General features: G+C 54.5%; 2 protein-coding genes across 3 annotated transcripts; one reads left to right on the top strand and one right to left on the bottom strand.

The window, feature by feature from the left end:
- Nucleotides 1-1,084: 1,084 nt before the first annotated feature.
- ORMDL3 (ORMDL sphingolipid biosynthesis regulator 3) lies at nucleotides 1,085-7,521 on the bottom strand. 2 transcript variants are annotated; one of them, XM_059379196.1, is made up of 4 exons: nucleotides 7,367-7,521; nucleotides 3,911-4,105; nucleotides 3,080-3,231; nucleotides 1,085-2,670 (listed from the first exon to the last, which is right to left on the bottom strand). In XM_059379196.1, exons 2-4 carry the CDS (start codon nucleotides 4,082-4,084, stop codon nucleotides 2,535-2,537), a joined length of 462 nt encoding a protein of 153 aa, XP_059235179.1. In that variant the 5' UTR covers nucleotides 4,085-4,105; nucleotides 7,367-7,521; the 3' UTR covers nucleotides 1,085-2,534. The 2 variants fall into 2 exon arrangements, with proteins under 2 accessions (XP_059235179.1, XP_059235178.1); XM_059379195.1 differs by having other exon boundaries at nucleotides 3,911-4,110; nucleotides 7,367-7,451.
- Nucleotides 7,522-17,782: 10,261 nt separating this feature from the next.
- Nucleotides 17,783-18,607, top strand: LRRC3C (leucine rich repeat containing 3C). Its single transcript, XM_059378554.1, has one exon. It carries the CDS (start codon nucleotides 17,783-17,785, stop codon nucleotides 18,605-18,607), a length of 825 nt encoding a protein of 274 aa, XP_059234537.1.
- The last annotated feature ends 1,276 nt before the right edge of the window (nucleotides 18,608-19,883 follow it).

The following is a 19,883-nucleotide window of genomic DNA, read 5'->3' as shown; positions in this document are numbered from 1 at the left end:
CTGGGCCCCCTCAAAGCAACACCTAAGGAGAGGATCGTGGCAGTGACAACAGGAACAGTACTAATGTAACCGCCCTGTACTAAGTACTTACACAGTGCCAGGTATTGTGCTAATCCTCACAACAGCCCTGACCAGGATTATCCTCCCACCACAGAGGAAGAAACTAAAGCTCAGAGAAGCAGGGCCTTGAGGCTGGGAAGGATTTGAGCACCAGCCCCTCACCCTGACTGCGCTCCTGCGAGTGCACGGAAGCTCTCAGGGCTCCGCCACCCTCACGAATGGGCCCAGGTGGCCGACTGGCTACCCCCAGCGCTGTGTAGGCCTCACTCGGTGGACTTGGGCAAAAACACTGCACTCTTCCCAACACCCACTCCAAGCACGCTGCCGCTGGCAGTGCCAGGCAGCAGCCCCAACTGCACGGGGCGGCTCTTCCCTTCTACCTGGGCCTTCACACCTGTCTCAGGACTAGCACAGGTCACTGCAGAGCATACAATGAAAGGTCCAGAACCTCAAAGACCAGAACTCCTTCACTAAAGGACTCCCTCCTTTCCTGGACCCGTGAGCCTTAACAAGACCTGGAAGCTTACATCTTCCCTACCCCAAGGATGCTTCCAGAAGAGGAAAGGAAGCACTGATTCCCCTGAAGACGGAAAGGCCAGGAGGAAATGCAGACCTCCCAGGGAAGAGAAGTGAGAACAGGGGAGGGCAACCTGAAAAAAGGACTGGGCACCCCTTGGGACTCCATCTTCGTTCACGAATCACTGACCCCCTTCTTGGCCAAGCACAAGCCATCCCTCTGCCAGCACAGCCCATCTCAGCCAGCCCCAGTAGACTAGAGGTGTAAGTTCAGACAGAGGAACGGCCAGGCCAGGTCACAGAGAACTCTGCCCTCTGGCCTGCTGTTCCCTCTGCCAGTTCCCTCCCAGCCCCTCAGGCTGGTGCTTTCAGGGGAGGGCACCAGGAAGAGGGGCAGCCCCAGAGCCTCTGCAGAGGGTCCCCTTCACTCCCACACTGCCCTCAGTGGGAGCCTCAGCCCCAATCCCTGCCCCTTCCCCCGGGGCCCTCCAGGAAGTAGAGGCCAGACTCAGGGGAAACAGGAACACATTGTCCTTTATTTGCATTTCTCAGAATACTGTACAAAGGGAGTAAAAATCCTATTCACACATTGCTTAGAAAGATTTTGAGGTGAAAGTTCCCTATGATACATGGGGTGGGGAGCAGGGGAACCAGGAGGCAGGAAACGGGACCAATGAGCTTCCCTCCTCCCTCAGGGGCCTGGGAGGGGGCGTGGGCACCCACTCCTTTTCAAAAGTAACACAGAGCCTGGCCAGATTGGAAAGGGTGAAAGGCAGCTCCTCTCCAGCCCACACTCAGGCTCCTGCCCCGCATCTCCCACCCCCAGGCTGAAGAGACAGCGCCCGTGGGTCACTCCGGACTCCTTCTGCTATTCTGCTATTCTGTGGCCCGCCCACCCCATTTAGGGGCGGCCCCAGAGCCCCACGAGGTGGAAGCTGCAAAAGGGCCCGACCACTCACATGTCCCAGTTCCCCCATGCCCCTCACACCACTGGACAAGGCAGTGTCAAACTGTGCTGACCAGGACTCACAGGACTCTTCCACCCCTCCCCACCCCTCATGCTAACTCGGGAGCTCTAGACCCCCCACAGCCTCCCGGCCTATTATCACCACCAGGCCAAGGGGAAAGGAACTCTCTGAGCCTGCCCCCAACCTGACCACTTCCCAAAGACCAAGGTTAGGTCTGGCTTCTATCCCCATCCTCCTCCCTGACACTTCCTGTCTCTGCTGCTATGTGGCCCCTTCTTCCAAGTCTCAATTCACCATCCCCACCCCTGCCCCAACCACCCTCCCCACCTCCACCAGGGCCAAGATGAGAGCAGCCACGGCCCCCTCACCTCTGGGTCCAGGCCAGCCCCACCCAGCCCCACCCACCTTCTCCTGGCCCTCCCCACTTCAATCCAGTACCCAGGGTGGGTTGTAGAGGAGCTGCCAAAAGCACAAGACTCAATAGACAGTTCGCCACCCAGGAGGATGGGGCACCATCACGCGCTTGCTTTTACATGTACGAGCACGCACTGAGTGTCATCCTAAAGACTTAAGAATTAAAGTAAAACCATCGAGAAGCTGTACCGTCCCCCCTGCTCCCCTTGCAGGGGTTAAAGTGCTTTAGCAGTCTGAGGATGAACAAGTGAGCAGGGGTCTCTCTTGTCCCAACCTCACAGGTCTGCATTTAGCCGGGAGCCCAGCCCATTCCATGACTGCCCCCACGAAGTCTCTATCCAAAAGGCAAAAAGAAAAGATCAAAAATATCAGAAAGGGTCAGAGACCTGGGGGGGGCCCACCCGAACCCCACTACAAGCTACTTCAAGTCGGCTACCAGGGGAAGTGAGGGGCGAACTAGGGCCCAGAGGCTCGACCCCCATCTCTAGCAGGATCCAGAGGCTCCGTCTGTCTTCAGCATCACAGCACAGGCTTCTACCCTCCCCCGCCAGCCAGGCAGGGGACGGGGCTGTGCCTTCAGTACTTATTGATTCCAAAAATCCGGACGCCATGGAGCTGGGGCAGCTTGGGGATGAGCACACTCATCAGGGACACGGTGTTGAGGATGAAATGGATCTGGTCATACTTGGTATAGAAGCTGGTGAGGAAGTACCTGGGTGGGAAGGTTGGGAAGAGGCATAAGACTCTGTTTGGAGGAGCCCTTCTTCCCTCACTCCTGGGTGGGGAGGGGCAGATCCCTGATAGCTAAGGAGTTATGGGAAAGACCCCCAGAACAGAAGCAGGATGGCAAGATCGCCGCCGTTAGAGAGGTTGCTCCCAACCCAATCCCCTTGCATGACCCCAGCTCTGCGGGCTGACATCACTGCAGCCAGGGAGGCCCATCTGGGCCAGGGAGGTGCAAGACCTGAGCCCAGCAGAGACTCAGGGATACTCCAACTTCTCCTCCTCTGCTCACTCCCAAGCCAAAGCCAGATCTGGGGGCATGTTTAAGCCTGGCGGGGCCCAGGGTTCCCCAGGCATTGGCCCGCCTGCTGGCGTCCTTCTCTACTCAAGGCACTCACAGCACGATGGGGGTGATGGTTAAGAACTTCCGAGACGCTGTGAACTGGACCCCATAGTCCATCTGCTCCCAGTGGGTTAGCAACCTCGCCTTGCCCTGGTCCGGAGTCTCGAAGGGTGTCCCCTTCACCGTGTGCAAGAAGATGTACATGCCCTGGGGGGAGGGGCCTTTGTTAGAGGACACAAACAGCAAAAGGCCCTCCAGCTCAGCTCCTCTACCCGAGTCAAAGAAGTGCGCTCTGGACTACGTGGAGCTGTCCTCTGCGGGGCAGAGGGCTGTGGGCTGGAGGTCAGGATGGAGCAGCTGGGAGCCTGGCAGGAGACAAAGGGGACCCACTGGGTGAGAGGGCAGGCCTGGCAGGAGGATAAGGCATGGGGAGAACTTAGCTGCAGAAATGCCCGTCTGGCCCAGTGTGAGAGAGGCGGGGACGAGCTGATGGCCCCTGCTTGGTTGCCAGAGTACAAGCTAGCAAGCAGGGGCTGCGGGAGCGGAGGGGCCGGAGTGGAAGATGGCTGGAGATCTGGGCTTGGGAGAAGGGCATTTCTGTGCCAGGCTGGGCACCTCTGGAGCCCTTAGTTCAGTTCCCAGTGCCCCTCCCTCCAGGTCCACAAGCCACCCACATCCTGGGGATGTGCATAGATCCGCAGATTTTCGTCCTCAGAGTGCACACGGCTGGAACCCAGAAGTTGCGGGGAGACTGAGAGGACAGCTGGGTCTGGGGTCCGGGGACAGATGTGGTCAGCATGTCACCCTGACATCTGGCCCGCAGCTGAGGGGGCTCCTCCCCCTCCTCAGCCCCCAGAGCCTGGGCAGGCAGTAGGCAGGCCCTCACCATGTTGTGGATGAGGTTGGTGAGGGTCCAGACCACAGGGACGCTGACGAAGGGGATGCTGAGCAGCACGACATGCAGAAGCCCGATGGCCAGCACGTAGGACAGCCAGATGCCGCGGCTGTTCATCACCCGCGTGTTGGGGTTCACCTCACTGTGCGCCGTGCCCACGTTCATCCTGCCGCCCCTCTCCTGCCGCTGCTCTGCAAACAAGCAGCACAGGTGAGACAGGTCACACCGCTTTCCCTGCCCCCTCACACCGTCCACATCCTGCAGGGACGGAGGCTCTGCTCTCCCCAAGAACTCCAGGCATTCTGCTGCTTTGACTCTCCAGCGAAGAGGCCCAAGAAGGGCCATGTGGACTTAACTCCGTTCATTTCCCACTGCTCGGCTGGGATAAGCACCAGGCCGCCCCACACGTCGGCAGATCTGGACGGCGCCCCTCCAGGCACTGGGACTGCCTGGGTGGATAGGTCATCAGGAGGCATCCAGCCCAGGGCAAAGAAACCACTGCTTATTCCCCAATCTCATCTTCCAGAGCATTCCCATGAGGGCCCTCTTCCCACAAGGTCTGGGGGAGAGGAGAAGAGGCCTGGCCCCTCAGAATCACGCAACATAAGCGCTCTGGATAGTCTTGCTGAGGGCCTGATATGGGGCATCTCCAACCTCTGAGCTCCCCGCAGTGTGAGAATGATCAAAAGGGGGTGGAGCCCGAGAGAACAGGCAGAAGCAGGTTCAATTTATAGGGATCATTGCTTCTATCCTCTCCCCTAATTCTCCCATCCTGGGGTTCTCCCAAACCTGACCCAGGAGAACTGACAGAGTGGAAAGAGGGAGAGAAGAAAAGTGAAGACAACAGACTAGGGACAACCTCTGCCCAGACTTGGAGGCCTCTTTCTTGGTGACACAGAACAACCCATGCAAGATGTTTTATCCATTTGGCAGCCACTCAGGCTAACCCTTGTGATGCCACCCGCTCTGCTGCCAAACCACCAGGGCCCTTTTCCCACCATAGGAGGGGTGAGGATGGAGAACGTGGCCAACATCTACAGCTCTCAAGTCCCTGAAACCCATATCAACACTCCCCTCCCTAGGACACAAACACTACACCTGCCACCTGCCTCCTGCCCCCCTTCCTCCCTGCCCAGCCCAGCCTCACCTCAGCCTCTTTTCCCAGCATCTGCCTTCCCTTGCCCAGCTCCAGTGGCAGAAGTCCTGCAGCACAAGGAACCAGGAGGGCTGCTCGTGATGCTCCAGAAACAATACAACCCAGTTGCATTCCTGGATGCACATAAGGAGGGGAACGAGCAGCCCCTTGTCTAGAGCTCGGCTGTCCCCAGATCCCCAAGGGCCCAGGAACCAGCAGGAGGTTAGAAAAGACTCACCTCCCTAGGTGAGGGAGCGTCCTGCCTGATAAAGACCTTAGGTCATCACCATGGTAACAGCCCCACCTTTCCTGGGGGTGCAGAAAGGGGTCCTGGAAGGGGGTATCCAGAAAGTACCCAGAAGGCCATATCCCTCACCCTGCTCCAACAACCCCCCTCAGATTCAGCTGCTATCTATCTCTGGCTAGGATCACAGCCAAGCCTGTGTGGGAGCCAGGATTCTCAAGGATCAGTTCCTTACTTCCAGAACAATGAGAACAAGTTTCCTCTTCTCAGAGAGCTCCAAGCTAAGAGACCTCAGGGGAAGCGGGACCCACAACACACCTTTCCGACATGCAAACATGCGTGAGATGGCCCAGGGTGCATCCTAGAAGTAATGCTCCCAGGGTCCATCAGCTCAGCCCATTAGGCTGGATAATTGGGCCTAAGAGAAACCCAAGGAACTAGAAAACCTGGACTAGCTTGGTTGTTTACCTTCACAGGGCCTTGGAGCTTTAGTTGCCCTAATACGGCTCCTGGGACGCTTACTATGCAAAAGCCTGGGGCAGTGGGGAGCTGGCTAATAAATAAGGCCTCTGAAACACTTTGACTAAGGAGAAACATAGAGCTCCCAAAGTCTGATCAGAAACTGCTGTCCCTCTCCACTTCTCCCTAACCTAGATAGACAAAGGTGTAGGAGTGCAGAGACCGGTAGCTGTCCCTCATATTTTGTGCAGCAGTACCAATGGCTTTGTTGAATCCCAGCTCACCCCACACTTCTTTCTTGCTGAACATTCAGTGAAGATCAAAGAGTCTAGGAGGGGCCTAGACTTAGGATCTAACTGGTACCCTCAGAAGTGTATTCCTGAAGACGGAACAGCAGCTGCCCCGGCAGCAGAAATCCCAGAAGACCCCCCACAAAAGACAGAAGAAATCAAGAAACTAAGGAAAAGACTGGCAGCCAGAAAGCACTCCTAAGAGGTTTGTGTGACTAAGTGTACATATCACTTCCATTCATAAAAAACAAACAAACAAACAATTGCCCCACACACAGAGGGAAGAAACAGGGAGAAGAACCTGACAGAGGCAGAGTAAGTCTACAGCAGCTGAGGCCGAAAAGTTCTGTTGCCCTCGCTGGCAGGTGGCTGCCGTGGCAGTGCCTGATGTGGTTTCATAACCTGTCTCGAACCAAAGCCTGCAGCAACTCTGTTCTGTTAACTACTTTCTCGCTGGTAGCTCTTTTCTACTCCTTCCCCCCACCCCGCCCCCGCCTGGCTCCGCACACAAATATCCTGGCCCAGCCTGTCAGTCTGGCACCTAAGCCCGGGCCACATTGTTCCCCAGGACAGCTGCCAGGTGAGCGCTTCCTATTCTTTCCCCCAAGTAAAGGCAGTCCTTTAAGCAGCAAGCCTTTCGCCTTCTAGATGAGGAGCACAAAACATCCAAGTCCAACGGGGAGACCCTGGCAGCACTCCACAATGCCATTCTCAGTCTGCCCACCGCCCAACCCGCAGGGCCACAGTCGCACACCTCTCAGCTCTGGTCCAGCCTCCCAGAATGGCGAGGGCCCTGGGAATGGAAAGACGGCGAGTACCGGGGCGAACCCCCACTAGCTAGGAAGGGGGTGAAACGAGGAGGTGGAGTCTATGCTATTGTTGGGATTTCGGAGCGGTACCTCAAGCCAAAGAGGGGCCTCCCGCTATGCTCCCCTGCCTGGGACCTCGCACTCGGGGCCCGGCCCAGCCCGGCCGGGCCCGGCCCGTAGCCCCACCCCCACCTCCACGCGTTCACCCAGCCCCGGAGGCAGCCAAACCTTTATCCCCGAAGCCCTGCCTCTCCCCGCCCCCTCCCCCAGCCCAAGCACTCCTCCCGATACCCCAGACTCGGTCTTCCACACCCACTCTCCCTTGTGGACATCCCTTCGGCTGATGCAGCCCCTCGGCTGATGCACCCCCTCCCACCTCCGCTCACCCTGCCCGGGTCCCCTCTAGCCCGGGCGCTTCCCCAGCAGCCCCCACCTTCTTTACCGCCCCGCCTCTAGCCCCAAGAGGAGGTTCCCAGTTCGGCCACCCCGAAGCCGCTCGCCCGGACTCACCGTACAGGGCCGGGCGTCTAGGGCCCAGGAGGGGTGCCCGGGGCCGGGGCCGGGGCCGGTGCTGCTCCAGCAGCTGTAACAACCCGCGGCAGCAGCCACCCCGCTGGCAGCTTCGGCCGAATCAGCGCCCCGCGCCGGCCCCGCAACGTCACCGCCCAGAGCCGGCCCGCCGCGTGCCTCCTGGGAGTTGTAGTTTCTCCCTCTGCCCGCATACGGGTCCGCCCGGTGCCTCCTGGGAGTTGTAGTCTCCCCTTACCTCGCTGCAGTTTCGGCCTTGCTGGGGCGACAGGGCTAGACGTTTCAGTAGCACGCGAAACTAGTATCAGATGGTATTCCTTTGGCGGGTAGCAATTCCTGCTTTTGCATTTAAGCGCGGTTTACTCTTGCCTGGTTTTGAGATCAGGAAATTCAGAGTTTTAAGTGACTTGGTATAGATTCTTGCTGGGTCCCAGAGATTCTGACCCCATGTCAGATTTTTTTCACTACGCCTCGCTGGCTCTGCCCTGGCCATGTATTGGCCTCACGAGAAACAGACTAGCCGGGTTCATTGCCCTTCCAGACCCTCATGGAAGCTGGCTTCTCATGACATTAGTTAGGAGCAGAGCTTGGAGGGCCAAGAATGCAGCCTATGGACAGCATTTGTCCCAAGCCTGAACGGCTTTCAGTTAACTTGAGCCAACCCCCCAGCCCACATCCTTGGCCTCCCCCACATTAGGCATCAGAAGAAGCCACATGTCTTGCGAAGACTCCATGATAAATAGGAGCCCGAGTTCTAGTCTCTGGTCAGCTTGTGTGGCTTTGGGTGGAAGGCTCCATCTCTCTGGGCCACAGTTTTCTTGGCCACACGCCGCAAAGGCACGGATTTTATTGCCAGGCTAGCCTAACATAGCCTAACATAGGCTCTCTTTCACCAGCAGCATGACCCCTGCAAATAACTTACCTTGACCTCCAGTGCTACCCCTGTGAAACGCCACCTCCAAGGTTACCTACATTCAAAAGAATGTAAGTAAAGCACCTGTTGCATTGTAGGAAGCTATACTGTAGGAGGTGGAACTAAATGGCCTTGAGGTCTCCTGGGTCAGTCCCACTCTCCATGTCACCAAAAAGGCCTTGTTTGAGTCATTTACACTGCCTCCACCCACTTCTAAGTCCACTCTGAACGGCAGGGCTCGAAGAGAAGGGTCAGATGACGTCATGACATGCCAACTGACTGGCCGTAAACACACCCTGAATGAATGAGAGGGGCCGGAAGGGAGAATGCTGGCCCAGGAAAACTGTGGAGCACTTCCCTGAGACTTCACCTGCCCTTCTCCAGGCGACAGCCAGGAAACAGTCATCACAAACCTGGAGTGGGCTCCCAGAGGCACCTAGTAGGAAGCAAGTGGAAACCTGAACCACTCAGAGCAGGAGAACAGGAAGCTACTCAAATATTTCCAGGGCCAGTGGCTGAAGAGCGCTCATCCCAAGACTTACATAACCACCCCAGAGTCTGAAAAACTTCTACCTTATATGAAGGTTTCTCCTGCTTCATGGGAGCCCCTTTTTGTAGTCAGCCTTCTAAAGCCATAAGCAAACAACTGAGTATTGGTCTTTCTACAGAAACCTCCCAGCATTGAGGCAAAAAAGATCTTATTTTTTCCTAACTGAGCCTGCTTAATTCCTTTGACTCTTCTCTGGAATTCTTCTATCAGCCCTCAAGTTGATCGAGCTCTCTGGATCTTTGCCTCTGGATCCACGTCTCGAATAAGGGCCTGACTAATGCATAGTCTAACGGAAAGATTACCCGACATGCCATGCCCTATTAATAACTCCTGTTATCGAGTTGTTGTTTTTTTTCCACAATGGGAATGAACAGAGTTCTGACTCACTCTTGGTCTGTGGTAAACTGTAGATCACTTTCAGCTTAACTTAGCCTGAGTCCCTGTCATCATCTTACTCCTTCTCTAGCTCTCTGCCCTCATAATTACCCTGTCTTTACCAAACATCCTTCAGCCATGAATAGGCCTAAGTACTGTTCAGAATTAGTGACAGCACTCTTATGTGGTGCTGGGGAATGCACAACCCTGTGGACAAACAATTGGTGATATGTGCCAAGAGGCTGAGAAATCACTCCGGCTTTAGAGCCATGACCACATTTCTCGTAGCATACACCCTATGTACTCTGTAAGAAAATGTTCATTCCTGCTTTGTTGTTTTTTATAATAGTGGAAAACAGAAAGCAACCTAAATGCCTAAGAAAAATATTATGGAGGGGCACCTGGGTGGCTCAGTCGGTTAAACCTCTGCCTTTGGCTCAGGTCATGATCCCAGGGTCCTGGGATCAAGCCCTGCATTGGGCTCCTTGTTCAGTGGGGAGCCTGCTTCTCCTTTTCCCTCTGCTGCTCCCCCTGCTTGTGCTGTCTCTCTCCCTTTCCCTGTCTGTCAAATAAATAAATCAATAAAATCTTTTCTTAAAAAAGAAAAATATGATAGTATATCCATTGGATGACATAGCATGGTTATGGCACAGCAGTTTGGGAAAATGTTTGCTAGGTTATATGAAAAGATTAGGAGGAAAAAAATAGCATGAGTATTCCCTGGGGATACAGTCAGCAAAATCTAGGAAAAGGGAAACTAGAACAAACATCCAGTTCCTTAACAAGAAGGGAAAAAGGAGAGGGAAAGACTTACAGATTAAAACAAATTAAGCAACGTATCTACCAAAGGCCATATTTGGATCCTGATTCAAGCACACTAACTTTAAAAAAAAAAAAAAAAGTATTACGTTATTGGGGAAATCTGAATGCTGACTATTCAAATTGATGATATTAAGGAATAAACATTTTTAAGGCATGATATGGTCTTGTGGTGATTTTTTTTAATAAAAAGTCTTCCTTTTCTTTTGGAGATATATACTATAATACATGTGATGGAAATGATGTGCTGACTGGATTTGCTTCAAAATAACCTGGGCTTAGGGACTTCAGGGAATAAAGTGGGCCGTGAGGTGGTAATTACTGGCACTGAGAGATGGGGACATGAGATTCCTTACGTTATTTTTTCTACCTTTTTATGTTTGAAACTCTCCGTAATAAAAGCTTTTATAAGCCTGCATATGCAGTGACAAGAAAAATCCTGGCACCAGCTTCCCTCAGCCGCTGTGTGACCTTAGGTAAGTCACTGAACTTCCCGTGTTTGAATTATCACGTTTCTTTTTTGTTTCTTTTTTTTTTTTTTTTTTTTTTTTTTTAGTTCCTACGTTTCTGAGTGGAGATGGGGACGATCATGATCACGCCCACCTCATTAAAGATTAAATGTGAAGCACTTAGAGCAATTCCTAGCACCTAGTAAGTCCTCTGTGTTACCTGTTACTCATCCAGTCTACCTCTGAATGGTGTTTTTGAGCATCTATTTCACCAGGCTGTGGAAATTCAACAAAATAAAAATAGATCTTGTGTTAGGATGGAGGGGTTGGGGGCAAACTTCATGCTTAGTTTCAAACTTTGTGTAATGTGAGATTATGCGTTTTCAGTTTTTTATGAACTGTGTTTTGAACACAGAGGGAGCCGCTCTCACAGGCTCTCCTGCCCTCTGGGAGCTCCTTAGTCAGCTGAGATAGACACATTCCCCAGCCTTGGCGTTTCCATCTGGCAGGGTGGCAAGGCCTCTGTTTGCCGCAGATACAAACCGTGTGGGCAGAGATAGCAAACATGGGTGGGGTCATAAACTGGGAAACACATTCCCGAGATGATGGCAGTGGTGGGAAGCGAGGAGGTGGGGCGTCCAGAAACGGAGCCCCTTTCCGTGACCATGGGTGGGGGGCAGTGGGGGGGGTGGAGCAGGGTCCCTACTCCCCTCCAATTCATTCTTTTAACCCCCTGCTGCCCCTACCTCACCTCCCTCCTTCCTGAAGGAAGGGCGCACCCAGGCCAAGTGCAAAGAAGAAAAGAGTTGTTGACTTCGTTGGCAGTGGTGTTTGGGTTTGGGTGTCAGGCACCCCCAGGCCTGCGGTGGCAGCGGTGGGGAGGGGGCGGTGATGTTGAGCAGACAAAGAGGCGCTGAGTGAGGGCTACTGAGCTGGTAAGAAACAGAGGGCACTGCCACGGGGCCCTCGCTCTCCGCCTCTCACCCGGCCCTGTGGCTGGCTATTTGGGGCTGCAGAGGGAAGGGGCTGAGCCGGCCAGGGGCCCAGTGCCAAGGCCTGGGAACCAGAACCTCCTTCTGGGAACCAAGAGCAGCGCTGTTCTGTAGCCACCCCTCAATCTGCGTATTATTTGACAGGGACTGTTGGCATTTTCTCCCGTGGGAAAAAGGCAGGCTAGAAAACTTCAAATATTACAGATCAAAAGGGCACCAACTATGAAAACGGTGGCTTTAAGAAAAACTCCTCTGGTGCCCGTCCAATGGCATTACTACCCCTAGCAGGTCCCACCTCTCTAGAAATCCTGAGGGGCCCACTGCCCCAGATCACCTTCCTCCCCGACCTAATGCCCCCTCCTCCACTGCTAATAACAGCAGCTAACTCACGCAGTGTCTGCTGTGTTCCAGGTACTGGAGTAAGGGCTTCACATGTATAAGCTCTTTTAATCTTTAAAACGGCCCTGTGCGGTAGGTATTTTTATTATCCTGACTTTAAAATGGGAAAATTGCAGCACAGAGAGTTTAAATATTCTGCCCAAGGTCACACAGCTACAGTAGTGGCATTTCTCTCCAGATCCTTTCCAGGCCACACCCCCTGTCCAGTGTGGACCTCATGTTCCCATAGGTGCCTTGTAAAGACTTCTGTCTGCACCGAGGGTACTAAATTTATCTGCTACACACCCGCTTCCCCTGCTAGGCTGCTTGCTCTGTGTCTCACTCATGCATTTCCTCCGCACAGTGGATTCCCAGTGAATGTTAGCAGAAGGATAGAACTGACCCTAGTTCCCACATCCTACATCCCAGATACACCCTCTCTGAGCTCCTAACCATTCTCAGAACACACCTTGCTCTTTCTGACCCTTAGCTTAGTCTACAGTGCTTTTCCCCCCTAGCCTTTTCCATTTGGTTGACTCCTATTCATCCCGCAAGCCCATCCCCCACCTGTGACCTGCTCTGTGAAGCCTTCCCCAACTGTCCAGGTAGAGTCTACTGCTCAAACCTCCGGGTTCCTCTGCCCTCTGCAAACACCGCAGCTAGAGCCCACACCTCCGCTATCAGGTGCACAAGTCTGGCTTCCTCTATTGTCTGGGGGACATTTTACCTCTCTCTGCATCCCCAATGTCTAAGAGGCCCAGGAGGTGTGTTTTGAACAAATGAGAGATGGATGGGTGTACGCCCCCTTTGCCATTTCCCACGAGGAACTTTCCAGCAAAGGCGTTTGTTGCCCACCGCCCCCTTCCCACCGCCTAAACTGCCCAGTAAACTGGCATCAGATGAGTCCCTGGCTGACATAATAGGTAAAGTAGCTAACCCTCCTCCTTTCCCTTCAATTATCCCTCTCTATGTGGGTGCTTCCCACGTCAGGGAGGTGGGGACCTGGAGGCCTACTTTCTCTCCTTCAGCGTCACATCTTGGAGGCATGGAGTTACTGCCCTTGGAGGGAGGAGCTGGGACTTGGCCCAGCCAGGGTGGGCGTCTCTCCTACGTCCTGCACTTGGGAGCCAGGCCCTGCCATGCCTCAACCTCTTCCCTGCCCCACCATCACAGACACACTGAACATCAGGCTGGAAGAGATTTCAGAGAACATGAGGTCCAGAGAATCAAAGGTCCAAGGGGATGGGAGAGGGAAGCACCCAATGGCAAAAGTGGTCCTGGGCCCAGCCCAAGGGTTTTCCCATGTACCCCGTAAGCCATGGCAAGGAATGGAACACTCCAGTCATAGTTCCTTTGGTTCTGCACCATAGCTACTGCTCAGGTCTTGACCACGTCCCACCTGGACTGTCCCAGGAACTGGTTTTTTTTCTACCAACGTACCCTCCATACAACCAGAAAGTGATTGAAACATCAAAGCTAATCTTAAAACCCTTTACCTACTAACTGCTAAATCAAGTCCCGATTTGACAATCCACAAGGATCTGGTCTCCTTCCACTTCAACCATAGCCTTTCTCCACCCCTCCATTCTTCAGTCTTGGAGAACCAAACCCTCTCATGCTCCCCTCCTCTTGCTCATACTCTGCTCCTCCACCTGATGCACTCAGCCTTGAAGACCCAGCACAGATGTCACCCCTTAGGAGAGCTTTCCTGATATCCTGGGGAAGTGAGTCTATCAGGTAAGAATGCTCCCAGCTGAAAGCAACAGAAAACCCAAGCAAAGGAGTGATCCTGAGAAGAGATTTCTGCCAGGAGCGTCACCCAAGGAGCTTCTAAAAGTCCCCACCCACTGGACACAGGCCAGGCCAAGGTTAATCAGAATCTCTGTGGTGGGCGTGGGCGCCAATAGTTTTCAAAACTTCCCCTCTTCTAACGTGAAGCCAAGTTGAAAATCACTGAAGCAGGGGTTTATTTTTCTCACAGAAGGAAAGAAGCAGACGGTTGCTCGTGTTGGTTGAGTGGCTCAGTGATATTCAGGCCAATTTCTCAGTGATACTCTTGACCTTTCCCTCCTGCTGTGTTGCCTCATGGTCACAGGATAGCTATGGTTGACCCTCCATGTTCAAAGCAGGGAAAAAGCAGCAGGGAGAAGGGGAGGGCTTGGTCCATCCTCGTTTGTAAACAAACCAAAGACGGTCCCAGAAACCCCTTCAGCAGACTTCCACCTTAGATGTCCTTGAACTGGGCCACCCCTGGCCACAAAGGAGGCTGGGAAAATGGGCAACAGGATTCCCGATAGAAGGAGAGGACTGATTGGCTCTATCAGGAGGGATCGAGTACATTGTTCCTCCCAAATCGGCGGGTGGTATAAAGGAACAAAAGCAGGAACAGATATTGAAGGGGGCAGAATATGCCACCCCAAAATATGCCACTTTGGCGTTAAGATTATTTTGAGCTCGGTTCACATAAAAAAACAACAGATGCAGGAAGGGTATTCTAGTCTCCCCCACCCCGCCCTTTCCCTTCCCCTGAAAACAGGAGACAAAACTCCCATGTGAAAAATGTCCTCTCAGTACCAGGAGAAAAGGAACATTCGATGGGAAGTCAAAGCTGAGAGACTTCTGTACCAACAGACTTTGTTAAAAATAATTTTTATCCTTCTTGAGCCTCTCCATATATTGCCTCTCTTTATTCAACCTGGCATAAAAGTATTCACAACTTGCCCCTTTTGGGGGGTTTTCATTTCCTTACAGGGCTCCTGGGCTGCAAGAAGCTTACATAAATATGTGTGCGCTCTTCTCCCCTCGATCTGTGTTACGAGTTCAGTTCTCAGGCCCCACTGAAAGGCCCTAAAGGGGACGAGAGAAAATGGCAACACGGAGTTGACAGCCAGCAGATCCTGCTCTCTCTGGGACTGAAAGCTTCTTGGACACACAGCAGACATCACAGGAACGCCTGTGGAAACACGTATCAACATGTCCGCATCTTCCTTCCAGACTGGCTGTTCCCAGCTGAACAGGAGAACCACCTCGGGAGCTTTTGAAAAATACCGGTGCTTAGATCCACCCACCCATCCCACCCCCAGCCACAGAGAGTTGAATTTAATGGATCCAGGTGAAGAACAGGGTCTGTGTCCCCTTCAATGAGCACAGTTCTTGGACGCGAGGCCCACAGGAAATCCTCGCTGAACGGAGGAGGGAATGGCAGAGAAGAAATGCTGCCCCAACCTCGTCGACCCCCAGCCTGCACTGAGCACCTCCCCCGTGGCTCCCCCTTCCTCTCCATTCCTTCTCTGCTGAGCACGGCCCTTGGCCACCCTCTATTAGCCACATGTATGCTCCAGGGGGACTCTCCTGTCTACGCACACTGCCTGCTTCTCCCGCCGCCATGCTGGGCACCCCAGGCCCGCTCGCTCTCTGTAGCTGCCCTCCTCTGAGAAGGACATCACTCTGTCAACAGCCAGGCTCACTTCTTGTGTCTTATTTAGCTAAACTCCTGCCTAGCGTGAGAGAAGAACAGCGTGAGGGGTAAGCTTCCAAATATTTGCTCTTCCACGTTCAGCCACAATCCCAAAATGGACGCCCTAGTTTTCAGTGGCAGCGGGCCTAGCGAGCAACTTAACAAGGAACCCACAGACAAAATTTCGCTGCTTCTGCCCATGCATAGAACATGCATCTTATCTGATTTCTTGGACAAGTGTTGAGTCTGAGAAATGCCTCTGCTGATGTCACAGCATGAGTCAGTGGTGACTGTCTCCAGAGATGATATCATCCGATAGCAGATTCGGGCCCCATGGCACTTCTGAAACTGCTTGATCAAAGGTCACCTCCAGGGCCAGCTTCATGGGTGCGCGGCCTTTACAGTCCCACAGAGCCCCGGGCCCTGTGTTGAGGAGGGTCCTATGCTTGGTTTAACAATCTGCTTTTGCCATCTCGAAATTCTGAACAGTTTTTGAACAAGGGGCCCTATGTTTTCATCTTGCACTGGGCCTTCAAATTATGTGTCAGCTTCTGGTCACTCACCGTCTCTTACAAAATCCAGGGAGGTTTTCCTTCTTAGAAGGGTCTCCACAGCATATGACCTCAGCCTCAGCATATGACCACAGCATATGACCACAGCATATGACCACGCCTGGGTGGTTCAGTGAGTTGGGCATCTGCCTTTGGCTCAGGTGGTGATCCCGAGGTCCTGGGATCAAGTCCTGCAACAGGCTCCTTGCTCAGTGAGAGTCTGCCTCTCTCTCTGCCCCTCCCCCTACTCACACTCATGTGTGTGCTCGCTCGCTCCCTCGCTCTCTCTGATAAATAAATAAATAAAATATTTTTTAAAAAAAAGAAAAGAAAGGAGGGGACACCCCACTCCCCCATTCTTTTTCCCTCCTTTAGGAGAGGGCACTGAAACAGGGTTGCTTGGGCTGCAAATGATGGTTGAGATCAAGAGGCCCAGGGGAAGGAGCCCTCCCCAGCTCCCAGATGTGAGCGAGACTTAAAAGGACCAGCTTGGGAGCCCAGGGCTCCAGCAAACAAAGACGACCAGAGTCAGCTCCAGCTCAAAATAGAAAATCAGCAGGAAAACTTGAGGGGACCATATCAGACTTCAGACACCTGGAAGAAGCCCTTCCAAGCCCTGGAGGGGCCAGCCACCGGCTGTGCAAATAAATGAAAACTGAGCCACAGCGCCCTCTACTAGGCCAGAGCGTTGGGAGGAGCCTGGAGATGAGGTCCTCCAGAGAAAGACAAGTTTTCCGAGGAAAAGGCTGAGGAAGTTCATCTACCACGGAAGAAGGTGGCCCAGGGCACAGTAGAAGGACAGAAGAGAAGAGTGGGGGCGGGACGGAATTGGGGGAGACGGCTGCTGGAGGCAGTGGATGTGAGATGGGGCCCACTCCAATTCTGTCCCCTCACCCCTACCCCAGGCCTGCCAAGCCGGGATCTGCTAGACCAGGCTCTTTGTTAGCAGCAGAGGTTCTAGAAGGCAGAGTCTCAGCCCTGGCTCAGAGAAGAGGGACAGAAGATGATGATGTCAAGGCCTTGGGAGGGGAGCCTGAGACAGAGAAAGGAATTGGGCCTGGCCTCCCCATGGCACTGTTCATCAGGGTCCAAGATCTGCCCTGTCTTGGCATCTCCTGGCCAGGCCATGGCTCAGGTATCTGACACCTGGGGCCCGGAGTCACATGCCAGGAAACCGAACACTCTTGGGCCCCAGCCCCCGATTTCCAACAGCTACAAGAACACAGGGTTTCTGGAGGAGGAGGCAGGTCTGCGGAGTCGGGCAGCAAGGAGACAGACTACTTCCGGGGAGAGGATACTCAGGAGAAGACTCTCCCACCAGCAGGGGTGAGAGGTTAAGAGGAGGAGGAAGCAGGTGGGGTGGGGGGGTGGAGAAGAATGGGGTGGAGAGGACAAAGCTGGGGCAGGCGGAGGGGTGGGTGCTCCAGAAAAAGGAGAAGATGGGCAGAGAAAGCAGGTCTTAGGCACCTAGCCTAGCTGAACACTCTGAAGTCCCACCGCTGGTGTGTCTTCCTTGTCCCCTTCATATGAGTGCCGTCCTGGCCCTCTGGTGCCTACAGGGACCACCCAGCTGGGCTGGCAGAGAAAGACTTTATTCCAACAAGAGAAACTAGTACATGGGTAGAAGCAGAGACATAGAAGCCCCCAGACCCAAAGTGACCAACAGGGTCTTGGACCAAGAGACTTAGAGATTAACCTTCCAGAAACAGAGATGCTAGGAGAATCTCGGGCCCAGGGGGCCTCTTATCCAAAGGGCCTGAAAAAGGAGACTTAAACCCCAAAGGAGAAGCAAAAGTAACCCAGACCTGAGTGAACCCCCAAAGGGAGGCCCCAGCCCACGGAGCCCCCATGGGAGACCTCCAGAAGAGAGAGCTGACAGTGGGGAATGGAATTCTCTTGACTCATTCTTCCTTTATGGGGCTTCTCTTCCGCAGCTCCTCCTACTCTACTCCAGGACTATGCCAATCTTTAGCCATGCTCCTGCCAGCTGGTCACCTGCTGTCTCTCCTGCTGGTGATAGGCCCAGGTGGCACGGAGTCCAGTCCCCAGGCACCTCCGCAGGGCTGTTATGCCGCCGAAGAAGCCGGTGAGCGGACGTTCCGTTGCAGCCAGGCAGGCCTGAGCGCGTTGCCCGCCGGCATCCCCAACGACACACGCAAGCTCTACCTGGATGCCAACCGGCTGGCCTCGGTGCCAGCTGGAGCCTTCCAGCACCTGCCTGTCCTGGAGGAGCTAGATCTGTCCCATAATGTCCTTGCCCACCTCTCGGGGGCCGCGTTCCGTGGCCTGGCGGGCACACTGCGCCACCTTGACCTCTCTGCCAACCGGCTGGCCTCAGTGCCCGTAGAGGCCTTCGTGGGCCTGCAGATCCAAGTGAATCTGTCCGCCAACCCCTGGCACTGTGACTGTGCCCTCCAGGAGGTGCTCAGGCAGGTGAGGCTGGCCCCGGGCACTGGAACAGGCATCGTGTGTGGCCCCGGAGCCCGCCCGGACCTCGTGGGGCAGGAGTTCCTGCCGCTGGCGGGGCAGGAAGAGCTGTGTGGGCCCGGGCGGGGCGGGGCCCAGCGGAGCACGGACGTGGCCCTGCTGGTCACCATGGGGGGTTGGTTGGCGCTGGTTGGGGCTTATCTGGCCCACTACCTGTGGCAGAACCGGGAGGAGACCCGACGTCCCCTCAAGCAGGCCCCGGGGCCGCCTGTGCGCTCAGAGGACTCCTCCACTCTCAGCACGATGGTCTGAGGACCAGGGCCACCCCTTCAGCCCCTTCTCACGACCTGGCCTACCCTCCACCCCCTCTGCCCTCTCTTTTCCTCTGACCCTCTCTGCCTCCTCCACAGTCCCACCCCATCCCCCAAATCCCACCCCCCTTCCTCTTCCCTCTCCCCTAAAACCCAATCTCTCACTCTCTCAACCCACACCTTCTGTGGTGCCTGGAGTCTTTGGTGCCTACCCTGTGTCTGAATTGTGCTAGACTCGGAGACCCAAAGCTCCCAAGTCTTCATTGCGGGGGGGTGGGGGGCAGCAGAACAGAGAATGACAGCCAGGGGCAGGCAGCTGTAGGAACACCGAGGAGGAAGTGATCTCCAAGCTTCACTGTGTGGATGTTTGAACTGACTCTTCAAGAATGAGAAGGGCTTTGGGCAGAAGACAGAGGACGCCGGGTCCCAGGTGGTGGACAAAGGCGAAACGGGTGCAAACAACTTGGAAAGCATGGGCGGCAATCAGACAACTCTGGGGGGGGGGGGGCTGGAGTAGAGGGTGCAGAGAGAGGCAAGGAGACGCCGGGCCCTGTGGCTCCTGCTCAGCTCTCTCCACCTCTCCTGAGAAGCTCCCCCCTCACTTTCTGCCTCTCTCTCAGCCCCAGGCTCGTCTCCCTCTGTCCTCTCTTGGGGACCCTCCTGGCTTAGGGGGCCCTGCTTCCTTTTCCAGAGATGCTCTATCTCACTGCTCCCTCCTTTATACACTGGTATACAGTATACACTTTATACTCTTCTATCTCTGAGCTAAAGATGGGTCACTGGGAACTAGAGGGGGATGGGGACTAGGAGGTCTCCCACCCCAAAAATATCCCTGGACAACTCAATAAAGTCACTTTTATGAAGGCCCCGATCTCTTCTTTATATTGTCCATCTCATTGAATGCGTGTGGCCCGACAATGCGGAGTGGGAGGGTGTTGAGCGCTTTACCTGGTGGTGGACACTCCCACTGGGCTGGATGCCATCTCCTCTCTCCCCTCCTACCTCCGAGCCCCTGACACCAGAGTCTATCTGCTGGGGATGCCAGCGCCTATGAATTAATGATGATGGAACCAGAATGGAGGATGGGAGGGAGGAGGCTGAAGGGGGAACGAAGAGGGAGGGGGAAGAGGGCAATGTCCAGGCATCAGTCATCAGCTGGCAGCCTCCAACCTGTTAGACGGGGCATAGGAAGCAAAGGGAGAGAGAGCTATTCCCCTCTTCGCAATCTGTCTTTTCTCTCAGTGGGAGTCTGAGCAGGGGGTCCAGAGAAACTAGAT

The sequence above is a fragment of the Mustela nigripes genome, chromosome 16, assembly GCF_022355385.1.
Source record: "Mustela nigripes isolate SB6536 chromosome 16, MUSNIG.SB6536, whole genome shotgun sequence".
Classification (NCBI taxonomy): domain Eukaryota; kingdom Metazoa; phylum Chordata; class Mammalia; order Carnivora; family Mustelidae; genus Mustela; species Mustela nigripes.
Note: the sequence above shows the minus strand (reverse complement) of the source record. Positions and strands in the feature narration are given on the sequence as shown.

Coding starts and splice junctions, on each gene's coding strand:
- ORMDL3 (XM_059379196.1), bottom strand. CDS start 4,084: ATGAACGTGGGCACGGCGCACAGTGAGGTGAACCCCAACACGCGGGTG. Junction 3,232..3,910: donor CCAACCTCATCCACAACATG/GTGAGGGCCTGC, acceptor CCCTCCCCCCAG/GGCATGTACATCTTCTTGCA. Junction 2,671..3,079: donor ACCATCACCCCCATCGTGCT/GTGAGTGCCTTG, acceptor CTTCCCACCCAG/GTACTTCCTCACCAGCTTCT.
- LRRC3C (XM_059378554.1), top strand. CDS start 17,783: ATGGGGCTTCTCTTCCGCAGCTCCTCCTACTCTACTCCAGGACTATGC.